The 19,834-nt window shown below is 38.5% G+C and overlaps 1 protein-coding gene across 42 annotated transcripts in view; it reads left to right on the top strand.

Moving 5' to 3' along the window:
* Nucleotides 1-19,834, top strand: part of Adgrl2 (adhesion G protein-coupled receptor L2) — a 170,181-nt gene that overhangs the window by 121,064 nt on the left and 29,283 nt on the right. For 24 of the 42 annotated variants that reach the window (XM_051195058.1, XM_051195122.1, XM_051195163.1 and 21 more), the window contains 6 exons: nucleotides 5,585-6,385; nucleotides 12,282-12,572; nucleotides 13,320-13,423; nucleotides 14,337-14,522; nucleotides 15,310-15,348; nucleotides 17,698-17,881. In XM_051195058.1, coding sequence (XP_051051015.1) covers nucleotides 5,585-6,385; nucleotides 12,282-12,572; nucleotides 13,320-13,423; nucleotides 14,337-14,522; nucleotides 15,310-15,348; nucleotides 17,698-17,881 — 1,605 coding nt within the window. The remainder of the gene's footprint in view (nucleotides 1-5,584; nucleotides 6,386-12,281; nucleotides 12,573-13,319; nucleotides 13,424-14,336; nucleotides 14,523-15,309; nucleotides 15,349-17,697; nucleotides 17,882-19,834) is intronic. The other 18 variants (XM_051195189.1, XM_051195178.1, XM_051195128.1 and 15 more) reach the window with 3 other exon arrangements.

Here is a 19,834-nt window from a genome sequence, read left to right as displayed (position 1 = left end):
TGTTTAAGATCTTGCAGGAGACTTAAAAATCCAGTTGGAAAATTTGTGAGTAGATGTCAGTAATTTCCTTCCAGTTTCAGAATGCATACTTACCAATTATTTTCATAACCTGGATAGGGTAGAAAATACCTTAGTAGTCTCGACAATCTAAAAATTTGAATATATTGCCTAATTGTCACAAGCTAATTTATTAGTCCTCCCCCCTTTCCTTTTTTAAAAGTGGGATGAAAAATTAATGTCACAGTAGTGCAGAGACATTTGAAATGAGAGTTTTTGATCAATATTTTTCACTGATTTCAGAAACTTTTCTATACTTTAAACCCAACCAACAACCAGAAAGTCCCAAACAGTTGGAGCCGGATGCTGTTGTATAGATTTGCCTGTAGCCCCATTTCTTTGTAGGGGCATAGATGATTGAACGCATTCTGGCCAACATAGGGAGACCCCACCTTAACACAGAAACACCAGAAGGCCAAATTCTGATGAATAAATGGGCAGATCCAAAAAGGTCATGACACATTCTAGCATATACTGTGGAGAGACGTTCTGTCCTCTCTGCCACAATTTTCATAAATCGATTTTGTGTGTATGTGGTGTCAGTTAAAGGCCAAACACAGATTATCTTTTTCTTCTCGTCCCTGCTCTGTGTTCCTGTGTTACGTGAAACCTATGCGCTTTGTGTTTTCAGTAACTTCTGGACCATTTGTAGGACTGGAAACCCCCGAGTGAGCTGTTCTGTTAAACTGTTGCTCCTGTGTGGTACGGTGGCTTTACTTAATCACTCCCCTGCGCCACTGGAGAAACATTGTATTCTTTTGAGCTAACCAACATTTTTGTTCCACAAAGTCCCTCTCCCTTGAATTCAGCCTGGTTTCTGTCCTCAAACTAGACAAGGAATACAGCATCAATTCCCAAACTGTGGAATCAGTCAGAGCTGTCAAGAATTGCCTTTCTGCAACCTGGTCCCTGTTACCTAGTCTCAGACACAAAGAACAGTGTTAAGCAAATATTACTTACAGACTCCTTAAGTAATTTCTTGCGCTGTTTAAGAGAAAATGTGGATACCTTCTGGAACGTCTAACTTTCAAAATTTTACTTTTTCAGTTCTCCAGAAGTATTGTATATTGTGCACTAAACTTGCAAATAGCTGTACTCAGAGAAGTATTTGCTTCTGTTTTTAATTTAGTTTTTGTCCTTCAAAATAAAAAAAATAAACCCATAATTAATTTGCTGTTGCTTTTCTAGATGTTTGCAAGAGGCAGAAATAAGTCTATGACATTTTTTTTTTCCTTTTTGAAGAATAGAAGTGGGTGTCCTTCCTATATACCGTACAGTGGTGACACACTATGCAGCCTGCCACAGCTCATGCTAAAATGCAGTGCACAGCACTCTTAGGTTGCTCTGATCTTACATAGTTCCTCACTTTTCCTATTCTTCCTTCTTCTCTTTCCTTATGCTCCTGCCTGGGATATCCTCCCCTCACATTCACTTTTATTTTAAGGACCCGGCTTTGACCATTCCTTGTTTTAACAATGTATTTGCTTTTCTGTAGCATTTACATAACCCTTTCTCACATTACTTAGACTCAAAAAAAAAAAAAAAAAAAAGTCACCCTCATACTCAAAGATTATCATGCACACCTTAACGCTTAGCTTAATGCCAATCTCTATCCATAACAAATCTTCCAGGAGCGGCCTACACTCCACAGTGCCCCATTGTGTTCTAAACGATTTCAAAGTTTCCATGACTGCAGAAAGCATCCACTAAATGCACACAAGCAAAGGACATTAGAAATGCCACTCTTCAGTTTCAATTGAAAACAGGCAGGTACATTGTATGTGCCCCTTTTACACCTGTTCAGGCAACGTGCATATCAAAATTACACACATGCAGGGCATTCTTTGTTGTGTGTAAGATGTAGGTATTTCACCATGTAAACGTGGCATTAACACATCATTAGGGACCTTAGGGAGAAAAGGTCCAGTTCAGATTAGACTTCACATCCTATAAACAGGCATTGCCTTTCAATCTTGTGCCTACTTATTTCAAATTGCCACAGTATGTAAGGATTTTATCCTGAAGTTACCTACAAGTTTTCTCATTTGATGAGTACATTGCATTAATGTTGATGAATTAAATTACTATTGATTAATAAATGTGAGATTATTTCAAATGAAATAGTGTGTCACTTCAGATACAGAGTATGTAGGCTGTAGTCAATTTGGGTCTGTTTTCTGTCTTGTACTTCTGTGGAGTCCTCTGCTGATGTTGGTGGGTGTGTATTTGTGTGTTTGGTCCGTAGAATACTAAATATATCCTTATAATTTATTCATATAATCTCTTAAGACAATTTGCATATATTTGGCATGAGATTACAAATGCAGATTTTTGTTAATTTTATTGTATTTTTTTTTTTTTTTGTATTCTTCTGGTAGAATTTTGGCTGATCTGATGATATTATAAAAATCTTCATATGGAGATTTTTCTTTCCTTTTAAAGATCCATCCACCAATCATTGAAGGTTTTGTTTACTTTATTTAAAAAATTTTACCATTGGATGTAATTTCTCAGTTTTCATTGGATACAAATTGTATAAAAGTCATACCCATTCTCTTTTCCTTTATGTGGTATGGTTTAAATAATAAATAAATGAAGTAATTTCTGTTTATGGTTTGCTTACTGACTGCACTGTAATTTTACTATGTCAAATAAAAATATTCCAGGGATCTCCAGTGAATGAACAATACAGCATGCATTTCCTTATTTTTTTTTTTTTTATTGAACAGACGTTTAAGCTCTCTTGTAGTAAGTAAGCACTGTAAGAAGTAGTATTCCCATCCTTTGTACTAATTGCTTTATGTGAATAAAATCGTTGTCTCGTTAAGGAACAATGTGGCTGTCTATAAAAGCAGTCTGAGCATCCTCTACACTAATACCCTCTTTTACCCTCCTTCTTACACCATGCCCGAGCATTATTGATTCTGAGCAGGTGATGTTAGGACCAAATGCTACGGAAACAAGCGTTGCTTCCAAAGCAGCACTCTGCACTTGTCCTGTCTTCCCCTCACACAGTCAGAAGCATACCAATCACAACAAGTGTGTCTCCTGAAAGGGCTTAAACAGACCACATTGCTTAAGCAGGTTGTGGCTTAATTTAGAAACTATATGCTGTTGCTATGGCAAAAAAAAATTTTTTTTTAAATATTTGTGTAATGTTTCTCTCGAAGGAGTTCCAGAAGGTCACTGTTTTATCTTGACGAGTAATTATAATTCTAAGGAATATGTAATCAAGCTGAGATTGTAATATAATGTGCAGCTACACTCCGAATAATCAGCAGTCATGCACATTCTGGTGCATTTTAAAAGAGCAGAAGAGGAAGCACTGAATGAGTGGAGTTGTTTTTTTAACACTCAGACAACATACTGGAGAGCTTACATTGAATGTAAGGCTTGCCTTGAGTGGGTCCTCACTGTAGCATGAGACTGCGTGTCAACTAGGATCCTATTGCACCTTCCTTGGTGCATAATGTACTTCCATAACCACACAGGGAGGGTTTCTCCCTGCGCTTGCTCTCATGTCCTGCCTGGGCCAGGTCTGCCCTTTGAAAGCCTTTCCCTTTTACCGGGTCTGTGGATCAAGATACTTGCTACGATTGCTGGGTATGACAGTTGTTGCATGTGGGCTTGCTCTCTGTGTTGATAAATGAAAGTAGGAAACTGTGTCATGATGAGCTAACCGTGATTCTTTCTTCCTTTTCTTCCCTGCCACCTGTGCTTGCTTTTCCCTTGTATGTATTTTGCTTACTTATTTTTAAATAAACTTAATATTACAAGTTTGATAATGCATATTATATATAATATAGAAAAGTAAATGAAAAGTATGTAATGTAAACTATGAGCAACCTTAAATACATTTGCTAATACTTAAAGGACATTATCTTACCCCTTCAAAAATCCCTATTGGGTGAGGGGAGATTTATTATTTCTGGAAAGGGGGCATTTTGTTAAATGTTTTAAGATGGTTTTTTCTAAAAATAGGAAATAATAGAAAAATGGTTGACTTATAGTGAGATGCATGACTGGGTAGTTACTTCTCATCTAAGTATCTTTGGGGAAATGTAGCCATCATGATATTTATTAAATTTGAGTTAAACTGTAAAGTCAAGTTGTCAGTCTTATAAATGCATTTTCCTGCCATGCTTATATAATTAGAGTCAGTTTGATAATTAAGCTCACACAGACCAAATGGAGATGACATCCCTGTGCATGCTTTTATGTCTGTAGTGTACGTATATAAAGGAAAGTTCGGTCAGAATGCTGCGTGGCTTTGGCAAGGCTAGAGTATGTTTAGCTTGCATTAGTAAGAGTTTCATTATTTATTCAGGCACACTAAGTGAAGCAGCATGCCAACTTATTTGTCTTGCCTCCTTAATCTACTAAAATGATTGATCCGTGTTCTTTTATGTAACTTTAGAATCTCTCTCCTGCTAGGTTCTCCTGTGTGTTTCTCTTTATCCAAAGTAGTACAACTTCCTTATTCTTCCTATATTTAGCATCTATTACGAATTCAATCTTAGACTAATAGTCAATTTATTTTTAATCTTTTTTTTTTCTTTTTTTCCTTGCACTTTTTTTTATTTTTTTTCTTCCGATGCTTAAAATAGAAGTGGAGCAAAAAGGTAAATAATGTACACAGTCTCAACCCCAGCTCCCTGTTATGTGCCTTATGGATGTGACCCTCCTCCCTCCCCTTCCCTGCAATACTCCTGTATTAAATGATCAGCAGGACCTCATATCGCACCTCATAAAGGCGTCAGCTGTTCACACTGAAATTGTATGGCTGTTAAATCTGGCGATGGGGTAAAATTCTGAAGTCGGCGAAGGGAAGCTGCCCTTTCTGTTTCTTTTCTACCTGCTATCTCTTTCTCTCACACCCTTGGATATTTTCTTGTTACTGAAGTGTCATCTTGCCTGGCTTCCAGAACCCTCTCCGTAGCATGCCATGGTTACAGGGTCTCCTGGCCATCATCTCACCATGCTTCCCTTGTGTTGACTTTCTCCACTCCCGATTGCACCTCCTAAAATTTATATTCTCCAACTTGAAGCACCTGTAACTTCTATAAAAAGCTCAAAACAAGTCTTTGCATTGAGTTTCCTGCTTTACTGGCCTTATTTTGTGGGAGGCGTTAAAGGTGAATGAGGGGTTAGAAGTCATAGTGTTTGGGTTGGAATTAAATACTTATCCACGCTTAGGCACAGGGTTCGAGATTTGACGCATGCATTTCTAAATTATTAGATAAAATGACAATTTAGAAATATAAATTTATCTCAGTATGAGTGAGCCTAAACTTAGGTTTGTATTTGTGAAAATAAGTGCCAGCTGCTATGTACACTGGTACCTTGATTAGAAAAACTTTGGGAAACAAGGCTAGTTATGTATAAAACATAAACTCCTAAAAATTGAGTGCTGAATAAAATGAGTTTTCCTCTTCTGATTTTATGATCAATAAAATGTGTGATTACCTGTGCCATTTTTTTTTTTTTAAACTTTGTTCACTTCTTGTCTTTTCTCTGTGACTGTTAGTTTTTGTGTGCCCTGGGACCTTGAAAGCAATTGTGGACTCACCATGTATATATGAAGCTGAACAAAAGGCAGGTGCTTGGTGCAAGGACCCACTTCAGGCTGCAGATAAAATATATTTTATGCCCTGGACACCTTACCGCACCGATACTTTAATAGAATATGCTTCTTTAGAAGATTTTCAAAACAGCCGCCAGACAACAACATACAAACTCCCAAACCGAGTAGATGGTACTGGATTTGTGGTGTACGACGGAGCTGTCTTCTTTAACAAAGAAAGAACACGAAATATTGTGAAATTTGACTTGAGGACTAGAATTAAGAGTGGCGAGGCCATCATCAACTACGCCAACTACCACGATACATCGCCCTACAGATGGGGTGGGAAGACTGATATTGACCTGGCCGTGGATGAGAATGGCTTATGGGTCATTTATGCCACCGAGCAGAACAATGGGATGATAGTGATTAGCCAGCTAAACCCATACACTCTTCGATTCGAAGCAACGTGGGAGACGGCGTACGACAAGCGCGCGGCATCCAATGCTTTCATGATATGCGGAGTTCTCTATGTGGTCAGGTCAGTGTACCAAGACAACGAAAGCGAAGCAGGCAAGAACACCATCGATTACATTTACAACACTCGGTTAAGCCGGGGGGAGTACGTGGATGTTCCTTTCCCCAACCAGTACCAGTATATTGCCGCAGTGGATTACAATCCCAGAGACAACCAGCTCTACGTATGGAATAATAACTTTATTTTACGGTATTCTCTGGAATTTGGTCCACCTGACCCTGCCCAAGGTAAGAACACTTGATGTCCGTTCTCTGTCTTTTGTATTACTTCCTTTCAAGGGGCTTCTGATTTTTTTCCCAGTGGTTTTCCTTCTTCTCTTGGTTAAACCACAAAGGATGATCTGGTATATTGCAGCCCCATTCTGCATAGTTTTCTTCCACTCAGTATTTTAAATGTTGACATAAAGAAATGATAGCATTGCTCTGTTTAGCACTTCGCTGCTAAATGTACAGTAACTCCTGCAAATCTGTTAACGCTTCTCTTCCTTACCTGTTCTGAGCTGATTACAGTGCATTCTCAGACCTTTAACCTTCTTGGCACCAGTGGTTAAGGGAAATGTGTGTTAGGACGTCCCAAGAGAATGGCTATGTTTGACATGCATGGCCAGGGTTACATGTTCTGGAGTTTTGACATCTGTGCTCTGGATAAGAGAGGGCATCTTTAAACCTCCTTTTCTATTATGATTCCTTGCTCAGTCCGGATTGGGGGGGGCAGGGGTGAGGGCCTTGTTCCTGTCTCAAGGGATTGTGACAGACTTTGCTGGTCCCCATGAGAGGCCTCAGCCTGTCTGAGGAGTGGATGGGGTTAGGTAGAAGGTGGAGAAAGTGGGAAGATAGCGGGGAGAGGGAACAGGGATTGGTATTTAAAATAAGATTGTTTTAAAATAATAATAATAATACTGATAGTAAAAGAAAATATTGCACACTTTCATTTCCTGATAACTAATAGCCATTTTAAGTCAGTGTTTCTGTTGCTCAACCTGAAACTCATAGATGATATGTTTTACATAAGCACAAATGATTCTTGATAATTCTGCTAGCGATTTCTTGACTTGCGTCAAGATGGAACATTGTTTTGGAAAGTAGTGTTAAATCTTTAGAAATATAATTTGATTTATCAAGTGATTTCAATGATAAATAAGATTCTGTGTATAATTATATTAATATTTTAGTTAAAAAGAGATGACCTCATACTCAGGGGAAAAAAAAGAGTAACTTGTTAATAATTATTATGGAGTGTGTACTAATTGTGTCTTTTCTAATGAATGATGTTTGTAGGCTTAAGGAATAAGTTAATATTTTATTCACTGAGTAAATTAAGAGTTTGTAAATTTAGAAGTTACTCAAACATTTTCAAACTTAAAAGTTTGTGAAATGAAATGATGACATTAATCTCTTCACCGAGGTGAGACACTCCTGTCTGTTAAAGCGCTACAGTTAGACATATTCACTTTCTTTAACATATAAACACTTCTCTTTAGATTTGTTATTAATAAATTCTAAACATTGTTTTATGGCCAGAACCTTAAAAGGGGAAACTAGAGCTTTTTATAATTGAATTTCAAACTTGAGTCTTCATAGAATACTAAAATATGTGTTGAGTTTTACTTGTAAAAGAAAAATCATTGGCAGTACACTGATGAATCATGTGTGCCTGGAGAGTCTTGGCTTAAAAATGAGTCTGTAAAATCTGTTGTTAAAATTTTCAGGAGCAAAATCCCCTTTAACAGCATAAATCTTTGCTGATAGCCTCTTAACATCATTTGTTTTTAAAGTATGTGATGTCTGTTTCTCTAGCGGCTAGCTGTTTGGGATGCTTGGTGCATCTTAATTTTTCTAAAAGTTACCACAGTGCTTCTGTTTCATCCTTCCAGTCTTGCAAAAGGTAGACTTAGTCACTGACAAGCTTCGGGCATTGGATAAAATTGTATTGATCCCTACTTCACCTTTTTTGTGGGCTGCTCCACATTGGCAACTGTTACATTTGTTTTGTGTGTCAGGGAGTTGAGAGAGAGGGAGAGAGGGAGAGAGAGGGAGAGAGAGAATACCTTAACGACTGCTAATTCCTAACAAGGCAATATGGAAGGGACCAGATGAGAAGGGTGTATAGTGTGAAGATTGTTTTCACTGAGTACAGATTCCATTCACCATAACACAATGACCCACTTTCTAGTCTCAAAATGCCTCTTTAATATGAGGATAGGCAACAATGGCTTTCCCCACATGTGATCTGTGTGCTAATGTATGTTGTGGTGCAACTCCAGTAAAGAAGGCATTGGTATCATAGGTGTTTTTCAGAAAGAGCCCTTACTAGTTTCAAAATGAGACACGCAGCAAGTGAGCTTTCCCAAGACAGTGTTTTATCATTCCAAATAGTTAGCCCATTCTTCCATATTCCCAGAACATACAAATTCATATTGACCCCTTATTAAACCCTAAGTAATAAACCATTTTACCTGGCCTACATTTTTCTTGATGCTGATTGACCCATATTCTTATTCTCTCTCCTCATAATGTATCTCCTTTGGCTTCTAGAGACGCATCCTTCTCTTGTGAGGTGTGTGCTCTATATACGCCTAGAGGCGGTGTCTCACATAACTATACTGGCCCATAGATTTAGGTCAAACTATTAAGTTGCATTCAACTTTGGAGAAGCAAGACTTGAGAAATTGATAAGGCTAGGGGACTGAATAACCAGAACTGGGTCTTTGCCTTCCATAAACCAGCAGCCCAATTGCGTAGCTAAAATTCACACATAAGTCTTAATGGACTGGGTTCCTCAGGAGAACAGTTTACAGGATTAAGAATAGCCTACGCTGTATATAACAAACAAAACAGTAAAAACAACAACAACAAAAACAAAAAAAAAAATGGTTTCATGGGCTGTGGATTGTATGTGGTCAAGGGTATGAAGGATGCTGGGAAGATATCTGTTATGTCCCTGTGCATTGTTCACGTTACTAGCTCATTACATCCAATACTCTTCTCAATTTTACATCAACCCTTTTTACTTTGTCATGATACAAGTATGTTATTTCTTTCTGCTGACCTTTTAAAATATTTGAATATTTATCTTTTGTTTTCCACTATGAGGCCTTTTCTTTGTTAGCTTATACTACTTCCAATTTTCCCTCTTTCTCTCTATCTAGAATAGATCTCACAAAAAACACTTTGGGTCTATTTTTAACTCTTCAGTCTATCCATATAAGTTGATATTTTTCATCTTCCTACAGATATTACATCTCAAATATTAACAACAAAATAGTATTACCTTAGTCAGTGTGGAGGATTTTCTGAATATTTGTTTCTTTTGACTCTCAGAAGTCTGAATTCTGCAACAAAAAATTATGGTTCTAAGCAAAAGAGCCAGTTTTGTTATGGTCATAAACTATTCAATATGTCACATTTTCTGACCATTGTTCCACTGATAGTTAATGGCAGGCAGAATCATTTTCTACTCTTTAAAGTCTTCCTGGGTGCCAAGCCAATATCTTCACTAGTACTGGTCCTTTGGTGCCACTCAAATGATGCACAGTATGCAAATTGCTAAGTCAAGTCCAACTCTATGCTTCCTAGGAGGCCCTGAAGAACAGATCCCTATAAAAGGGTTGGTATTCACATCACTATCTGTTTTGGGTTGCTCTTCTAGAATATTCTCAAAATTTGGTCCTCTCGTCATGTTCATGATGCAACTTGCTCTCCCATAGTCCGGAGTAAGGGCAGATTACTTTGTAGGACTCTGTCCTTTCTCGGTCTTTGAACAGCCTCTTACCTAGAAAGATATGTTCAGATATCCAAGAGGATATGCAAGTGACCTTAAATCAATCACCTGACTTCCCATGGCCGTATGTGTGAAAAGATTCCCGTATGTGTGAAAAGATAATTTGTACTTGCTTCACGGAGCAGTAGTAAGACTTGTTTTATTGATCCAGGTTGTTGATTGTCAGGACTTCTGGCTACAACTGCTGAATAAATACCATCTTTTTATCACTGCGAGATGCCCCACTGGCATTTGTCTCCATTTGTGGAAAGAGAGTATGATTTTTAGAAAGACATCTTCAATGTGAAATACAAAAACTTATTCCTTGAAGTATCACTAATTTCTGTCTTTTGAAGTCCCCCAAATTCAAGTTGCTCCCTATGGTTTAGTATATTTGCAAGAAACATATGAATGCATGGCTGTACCCTGCTACACAAGTCCTGTGAGATCATGCTTATTCCTTGCTGACACTCAGAACTGTGATATTAATTTGTATTTGAGTGAGCCCATGTACCCCGATTAGTATAGTGTAAAAAGTTGCATAAGAAGTATAAGTTGAGCCAAGCAGTGGTGGTGCATGCCTTTAATCCCAGCATTCAGGAGGCAGTCAGGCAGATCTCTGAGTTCGATGCCAACCTGGTCTGCAGAGCGAGTGTCAGGACAGGCTCCAAAGCAATACAGAGAAACCCTGTATTGAAAAACCATAAAAAAATGTAAGTCCAAACCATTTAGTTGTGCCCTTTCTCAGTTCCCTCTGATTCCTAGCTCCCTCTTGATTCAGCAGCAGTCATTCGACACGTCTGATGCTCTGACAAATGTTAATTGAGGAAGCTCTGAAAGTCTAGCTGCATTGTAATCAAAAGAAAATTACACAGGTTTAACAAGATGTCAGGAGGGAACCTTCAGAGACAGAGACAGACAGGTTTGAAGAGTTTCCCGCAACAGCTGGCTAGGCATGTTATTTGACTGATGTACATAGACGGCTCTCATACGACCAATCATTTTAGCCTAGAAATAAAACACATGCTTAGAATTTTCCCATTGAGATGGGAGGAGGAACCAAAGTGTAGTGTATTTAATGACAATGTCACACCTAAAATCCCTAACTTAGTATGATCTCAACTGTTAAGAACTACATAAGTACTTGTAGGGCAGGGCCTAAAATGTTAAATGTAATAATAGTGAATTTGAATGTATTTTTTAATACTCAGTATTGTGGCTTGTTTCTTGTGTATAGGTAAAATGCAAAATTAATGGTTTTTAATTGATACTTGTTTACTGTACATAGTGATAGATTTCACTAAGCTTTTTATTTGAGCAATCTAATGTTAATATTTTCATAATACAAGAATAACGTATGTGTGTAATTTAAATTTGAGGCAACCTCTATATAAGATTTCAAGAATAAATTTGTAATACCTGTAAATATTAATAAAACTTTTAGATATTTTTCTAACAGATTTTCAATGATAGTAAAGTTTTGTTAACAGATTCTTTTTGATGCTTGTTATTAACGAAGAAAAACGTTGGGTGCTGTTTTTTAAAATCTAGTAGTTAGCAATGTTGGGGGACCAAAAAAAAACTTTCCTTAAAATGTTTTTTTTTTTGTTGTTTTGTTTTGGTTTGAAATGTGTAACTATAGTTCCTTTACATTCTCTGCTAAGGATCTGTGATATATGAAAGGTTGATTTTTTTGAATTCATGATCTGTTCTAACCCCTGTCTGGACACAAAACTACATGGTGAGCTCTGCACTTTCAAACCCATCTTTGCAAAGTAAAGATGCCAAACCCAGAACAGCGTGAGCGTGCCAAACTTATTTTCTGTTTGGATGTAATCAGGCATGCTCAAAAATCCCTCAAGCAAGAATGGCTGCTGGCTGGAAAGATGTCAGTGTTTGTTTTCCTGCAGGATGTGGAATGGGTGACTTCAAATCTTTTTATCATCCTAATTATCCATAATTGTCAGAGGGTTTTTTTTTTTCTTTTTTTTTTTCTCTCTTGATCTTTTGCGTTTGTTGATAAAGTCTGTTTGTATAATAGAATCTTCCTGCACTGCCTTCGTGTGTTTACCGCTTTATATTGTGATTGCACTTAAGTCATGTGTTCATATTTCACTGAGAGCTGAGCTACCATTAACTTACATTGGTCATCTTTTAACCTTATGAATAAATTATAATAGAAGTTATTTTTTTTCTTCTTCTCCCTCCCTACTATAATTCTGTTCGTTGATTTGGGATATATGGATGGGTGAAGGTGTGTGTGTGTGTGTGTGTGTGTGTGTGTACGCGTACATTCACATACTTGGGGCTGTAGGTGAGCATGAGGGTGTGTTTGAGATTAATAAACTCATCTTTTTTTCATAGTGCCTACCACAGCTGTGACAATAACTTCTTCAGCTGAGCTGTTCAAAACCACAGTGTCAACCACAAGCACTTCCCAAAGAGGCCCCGTGAGCACCACAGTAGCTGGACCCCAGGAAGCAAGCAGAGGGACAAAGCCACCGCCATCAGTTTCTACAACCAAAATTCCTCCTGTAACAAATATTTTTCCCCTGCCAGAGAGATTCTGCGAAGCATTAGACGTGAGGGGGATAAAGTGGCCTCAGACACAGAGGGGAATGATGGTTGAACGGCCCTGTCCCAAGGGAACGAGAGGTATTTTCCTGCCATATATTATACGATACAATGTATACATTTGAGGTTTTATTAGTAGCTTCTAAATGACTCCGAAGCCGTTTCATTAGAGGCAGATATTTACAATAGCCAATCTCATTAGTTTGGTCCGTTACAAATACAAATACTTTTTTTTTTTCACAATGTAAGGGTTGTAAACTACCAAAGTCAGCTGAACAGTGGTGGCCCATGCCTTTAGATCCAACACTTGAGAGGTAGAAGCAGGTGGATCTCTGAGTTCAAGGCCAACCTGGTCTACAAGAACTAGTTCCCAGACATCTGGTGCTATTTTGCTTTGGGGAAAAAAATAATAATAAAAACAAAACCAAAAAAATAATAAAATAATAAATAATAAAATAATAAAAACAAAACAACAAAGTCACCAGAGATTAGGCACAGATTGAACTTTCATATTACCTATGTCAAAACTGAGCCTTCCCGCCAGGCCTCCAGCAAGGCTCGTTTCTCATTATAACCATCACTTTGTACAAGTCCCAAGAATATCAAGGGTTTTTTTTTTTTTTTTTTGTGCTCCAAATGTCTCATGCTGCTATGCGGACTTTTTGTGCTTATTGTTTAGAATCTTTTGCATAACATCTTTTGTCTATTATTCCCAACTACCTCTATTAGCAGTTTTTTTCAAAATTTAACACACAGTCTAGGTCATCACAAAAGTTTGCTGGAAAAAAATGGCTTCAGTTTCACCGTCACTTCCTGAATCTGTTGCAGGAACAGCCTCGTATCTCTGCATGGCTTCCACGGGAACATGGAACCCAAAGGGCCCGGATCTTAGCAACTGCACCTCTCACTGGGTGAATCAGCTGGCTCAAAAGGTTAGAATGTTTTGATGTGATATGTTGATTGAGGGTTTGAAGTTCTAACATAAATTATTTAGTTTTCTGTGTTAAACTAGGCTCTGTCGTTCTTTGTTCAACATAAACATTTTTTTTTTGTTTTTGGGTTTTTTAACCCCCTTTAAAGCATAGTTTTGTCTGTAAACTAGTCATTGAATGTTAAATTTGTTTGGGGGTATGCTGTGGTCTGTGTTAAGCTGTTTAACAAACGCATATTCGTTTAATTTCACTCACATTTAGTTTGTTCTGGTTCCTTTGATGTTTGTAAGGCAGATAGTGTATTGGCCCAATAAATCAAGTATCATTAAATTTGCAACTGAACCCACAGAATGCAAACAGATGTTTGTATCACATACAGTTACAACACAATGAGTAAAAATGACCCTTTAAAAGGCCTAGAAATCATTCCCTGGATTTTCACATTGTAATATAAGGACTCTTAATATTTTTTTTCTACCATCTACCTGTTTTGAAATATGGATATTAGGTGGTAATTCTGTCACCAAGAATTATCTGTTGTCTGATGTAAACTCGGTGTCATTGGCGTAAATTTTAAAAAATTAACAGTAAAGTAGGTTATAGGAAAAAGGAGAGCCAACTGAAAAACAAAATTTAAAGGATGTCTCTCTTCCCTTTTGTTTCTTTTGTGGTGTGTGTGTGTGTGTGTGTGTGTGTGTGTGTGTGTGTGTGTGTGTCCGGTTAAGCATTTAAGAGTGTTAAGGATCTAAAAAGCCTTTAATCTTCTAAGATGAAGAGAAAGTTATTGGTCTCAATTAGATGCAGATTTTGACATATTTGCAATTTTTCCCCTACCACAATAGAGGGGTTTAAAGAGAACTAAAAGCCACAGCCAGAAAGAGTTTTACTGAGATAATACAAATTGTCCTTTCAGATCAGAAGTGGAGAGAATGCTGCCAGTCTAGCCAACGAACTGGCTAAGCACACCAAGGGGCCTGTGTTTGCAGGGGACGTGAGCTCTTCAGTGCGGCTGATGGAGCAGCTGGTGGACATCCTGGATGCTCAGCTGCAGGAGCTGAAGCCTAGTGAGAAGGATTCTGCTGGGCGGAGTTATAACAAGGTAGGGCCTCTGCCTCTGAAGGACATGCATGGGTCTGGGTGTAGCAGCCCCCTGCCCTTCAACCCTGGGCTGCCAGGCACCCAGACACACACGTAGAGGCCTAATTTCCCAGTTTGTTCGTTTCTCAGGACGCTTTACTGAGAAAGTAGCAATGCTCTCCTTCCCCTTGAAGTTCTAAACGACACCAATTGTAACAGTTTTAGTTAATGGTGACTTGATCCATCTGAATGTGGTCAGTATTCTTGCATTAGCATTCGTAGCTAGAGCGATGATAGGACTCGTGTTGGCAGAATTGTTTGAAAACATGCAGCTCTCCATGCTTGAAACAAAGTTGTGACACACAGTGGAGTTAGTGGCAGCTTTGGGGAGAAGGATGTATCCCTCTTCAGAGTGCTGAGCACACCACTAAGCTTTCCTTACCAAGTCTCAGTGCCACTCGCCGAGCTGTGTTTATAGTATATCCATGTTCACATGTTCAAATCCAGAATTAGTCACAGATAAGTTGACTGTTATTTTTTAACAACGCTATATACATATATTCTCTCCTTTTTCTATTTCAAGAATTAAAAAAAAAAATGATACTTAACAAGATAGAGCTGGAAACTAAAGAGACAGCTTTGACTGTGAATGGAATTGCCCAGAGATCTGTAGCTAGTCAACTTGGAATTCAGGAACACCAATTTAATTTTTGAGGATTGCTTCTTTCCTCGTTTTTCTTTTTCTTTTTTTTTTTTTTTTCCCAACAGATAAAATCTAACCTCTGATTTTCTTTTCTTTTACTTAAAAGCTCCAAAAACGAGAGAAGACGTGCAGGGCTTACCTTAAGGTATCTTTCCTGTGCTGCCCCTGCTTTCTACCTTTGTCGGCTGCCTGCCACGCTAATTGCATGACTCAGAAGTTTCAGTCTTTGATAATAATATAATGTGCCCCACATCAGCTGTACAAATGTTGGCATGTCTCAGAAAGAAAACAGCCAGTAATATTTTACTTATTCTTTGGCTGTTTTCCCATTCATCCAAAAAAATACAGTAACTTTAATGATTATCCTGTGAATTGGAAGAAAACATGTAGTAGTCCCTTTTGTTTTCTCTTGTCATCCCTGCGGATTCAGTAACCTGGAACAGCTATGATATATTCCTGGCGGTTTATCCTATCAAAGACTGTACGGGCATCATATACGTGCATGTCAAAGTCACTGCTTCTGATCTCTGGGGTGCACTGTTCAGGAAGTTAGGCTCTGTCCTGGGAATTCGCTTCCAGATGTAGGGTGCTGAGAACAGGTGCGCAGACAGGAAATGTGAGCACCGTGACAGTGGTTCAGGTGTAAGATCGGTGGGAGATCTTTTCAGGCTCTGCAGAGCAGAGAGACACTTCTGTGCTGTGTGTGTCACTATTTCTTCCTAGCACTTTGCAATGATACAGCAGCACGCCCAGGTTCCCCGTGCAAGTGAGCCAAACTAATTCTGTTGTATTTTAGTTTGCTCTATAAGTTAGAAGTCCCTTGCTGTTGCGGAGAGGGAGTTAGTTATTAGCCTGGCATGTCTAACCTCAAAGGACAAACCAAAGAACTTCTGTAGTTTTGTAAATGAGGTTACCCAGAAGCCAAAACCTCATTAACTTGGTTGGCAAGGTCAGGGATGGGCACAAAGAAAGAACAGCATCTCACTAGTTAGCAAATGACACGGTTGGACCCAAGCCTTTCACACTCAGAAGTTGAAGTTTCCCTTAAGATACTAATGTGGGAATGAGGTGTTCAATTGTGTTGCTCAAGACATACTTCAATGATCCACGAGTAAACTTTGACAAGAAAAGACTGCATCAGGAATATGGCTAGGCTAATGATTATCTTGATCCCACCTACAAAAAGCTCAAGTGCTGATAAATACGGAACATTCAAATTAATGTAAGTTTGCCATCAGGAGGAATGTGTATACATGGCCTATCTCAATGTGACCTTAGTTTCTGACCAGTGTCATCTTCAGTGTGTTTCAAACGACTTTGTTCAGACAAGACTAATAAGTCACCTCAGATTACAGATCAGAAGCTGACTTACTCTATGCAAATGAACGAGTTTCTGCTTGGCTATAGAGAATTTATTTGTAACTTCGATTAGAGGCTCCACTCTGTGTTTCTTGGTGACTAATGAACCTGGCAGACCAATTTCTGTTCCACTCTAGTTATTGGCTGAAGATCTGTGTGAGCATTCTGGACTATTCCATCTCTCATTAGAAAGAGAAAAAAAGCCTTTAACACCATTCTGAAGTACCTTCCACCTGCCAGGGAGGTCGTGGTGGCTCACAAGACAGACGGAAGGAGGGTATTAAGATGGATTAAGCTAATTAATCTTACTCTGACAATAACCTCAGACAACTTTTCCCCTTGCTCATTTCAGTGCAGAGAAGTGCTGGAAGTCCATTGTTGTTTCCCACATATGGCGTGTCCTTTCTGCTAGGCAGTTGCCATAGATCAGAACAATGTATACGTAGGCCTAATGGCACATGACTCATAGGCATGTAGAATAGCGAACATGTGTGCTGACTTCAGCTGTCCATGGCGTAGTACACTGCCTCCTAAGTACAGCACATGTGAGCATCAGCGCGTGCCTCCACCGGATCAGCCTGCGGAATTATACTGTTATTTAATGCTGTTTTGCATGGGGAGAAGTTAAGTCCACATTTAGGAATATTTACGGCTTGTTTGCAACACTTACATATTTCTATTTTCCTTAGATCATCATTATAGCCTTTCAGTGTTTGCCTGTTTTCTTCATCCATTTAAAAGCAGACCCAGTCCTTAGAAGTTAATGTCTGTAGACACGTGCCTTTTAGCTGTATAGGTGATGTGAAGGGCGAAGTTGTAGACAGGTAACTTATAAACTTTCAACCTCCTCTTACCTCCCAACTGATAATAAATAATGTCTATAAAGAAGTTTGACTTAAAATTTGAGTTTGGGTTCAAGAAACACTGTAACTAAAATCTCTCACAGATACTGACCTACTCCAGACACATCTGTGTTTTCTAGTCTTTCATTTTGACAGTATAAATAGGGCAACTGTAGAAGCTGCGAGTGACCTCCCATCAGGTAAACATCACAGTTGTCACACTAGCCAGCAGTTGGCAATCCCCTGTGCTCTAGAAGCAGTCAGAACTAATGGTCATTTTCTGATGGATGCAGGCAATTGTTGACACAGTGGACAACTTACTGAGACACGAAGCTTTGGAATCCTGGAAACACATGAATTCTTCTGAGCAAGCACACACAGCCACGATGTTACTGGATACACTGGAAGAGGGTGCATTTGTCCTGGCGGACAATCTCTTGGAACCAACCAGGGTTTCCATGCCCACAGAAAATATTGGTGAGTGTATCTGTGGTCACATTTAAATTCGAAGGCAGTTGTTAAAGAGAGGGAAGTTTATATTTTGAATCTATCATCTCCCAGCATTAGACCATTAGAATTCTCTTTCGGTGAGGGTTTTCTTTTTCAAGGAAAAGAAAGTACTGATCATATTTAATAAAATTAATTCTTAAGCTGAAATCTGCCTGTACCTTATAAAAATTGTTTTTATGAGTATGTGTGACTTTTTCTGTAAAAATCATTAAAAGAAAAAATAAGAGCACTTAAATGCTAGACTGTGGGTTGCTTAAGTAATGAAAGTGCTTCGAATGAGAATGCGGCAAATGCTTTTCTATTTTTATAACATTCCTAATGAATTTAAATCACTTTATGTGCTCTTCCAGTCAAATATTTTAGCTCATAAAACTTGAGTGGACAGTTTACATTAAACACAATCTCCTTTAGGTAAATGTGATATTTAATAGCTTGGAATTAGTGGTTCATACCTTCAATATCAGCATTTGGTAGCCTGAGGCAGGAGCATTGCTATGAGTTCAAGGCCACTCTGGGCTATGGAGTTAGAGTGAGACTCACCAAACAGAACAGTTGGGGATAGAGCTCAGTTGTTGAGACGCTCGTCTAGCACACAGGGAGCCCTGGGGTGTAGTCCCTGCCACCATGTAGACCAGGAGTTGTGGTGCATTCTTATCCCCAGGAAGGTGGACCCAGGACATCCAGGTTGAAGGTGAGCCTGGCTTGTGGGAGACTCTCCCTCCCTCTTCCCACTAAAAGATAACAGTCAGTGAAGGACATTATTTTATAGCACAAAATAGCCTTGTTTCTAGGTCGTCAAATGGATTCCAATATTTTGGGGCTGTAAACCAAGAGTTAGAATATTGTCGATGTTGGACAGAAAGCTGTTGTTGACAATATTTTGATAGGAGAGTAAAATTTGATTTGTGAATTTTTCCATCTTAGAATTGACACTTATTTGGTGAGGTTGAATACTTCATCTGAAAAACCTCAGCTGCAGTTTACTATGTACCTTACTGAAACAACAGTTCCCGATTATAAGTAAAGAACAAAGAAAGGAAGCATGCAAAGAACACAGACCTCTCAGTCCTCCACCGGAAGCCGTGCTGACTTCTTTAGAGAACTCCTGAAGTTCTCTGGCTTGGATGCCACATCTTACTGCCAAACCACGACCGTCAATATCATGGTTGCAACTGAGGAAAGAGGAATGATTGACATAAACATTTTAAACTTCAGTTTATTTGATCCATGTAAAATTTCCAAATGCAGTGAAATACAAATAACTTCTTCTGAGGTGCAGAAATTATAAATCACTCGATAACTTCAGGGCAATAAGTGAAGTCAAAAGGTTGCACCCACTATAACCTTAGGTATCTGCTTCTTAAAAAAAATGTATTCACATCGTTTAGTCATAATAAGAAATGAATAAAACCCCATCCCATCATTTTGTAAACCTTCCATTACTCAAGGATAGTTCCTGAGCCAATAGCAATACACACCAAATACACCTCAGCTGTGCCCAGTGGCATCCCCACCTAAACTCAGAAGTAGTGTGACGCCCATCTTCATAGTGAATGCATCCTGGAAAGATTTATGGCATTTTGTAACTTTAATTTGTTTCCCAAATTTTCTAATGTTAATTTTAAAAATACCTATTTTTTCCCTCAACTTCAACTGTGCATGAAAATTTAAAGGGCCATGTTAAATTCTGTGACCTTTTATATCGTGAATACCTGTAGAACATGTTTTTATTTCCCAGATTGTGTTGGAACCTCCTGGCTACACCTTCCTGGGATTACAGACTGCACCACTACCCGCAATTTACATAGGGCTAGGGATGCAAACCCATTTGTTTTTTCCCAGCTTTGTTTTGTCCCAATTCTAGACAAGCTGAAAATTAAATGTCTGGGTGTTACTATTTTCTTAATGTATCTTTCTCTG

This window comes from Phodopus roborovskii, unplaced genomic scaffold, assembly GCF_943737965.1.
Source record: "Phodopus roborovskii unplaced genomic scaffold, PHOROB, whole genome shotgun sequence".
Taxonomy (NCBI): domain Eukaryota; kingdom Metazoa; phylum Chordata; class Mammalia; order Rodentia; family Cricetidae; genus Phodopus; species Phodopus roborovskii.
Note: the sequence above shows the minus strand (reverse complement) of the source record. Positions and strands in the feature narration are given on the sequence as shown.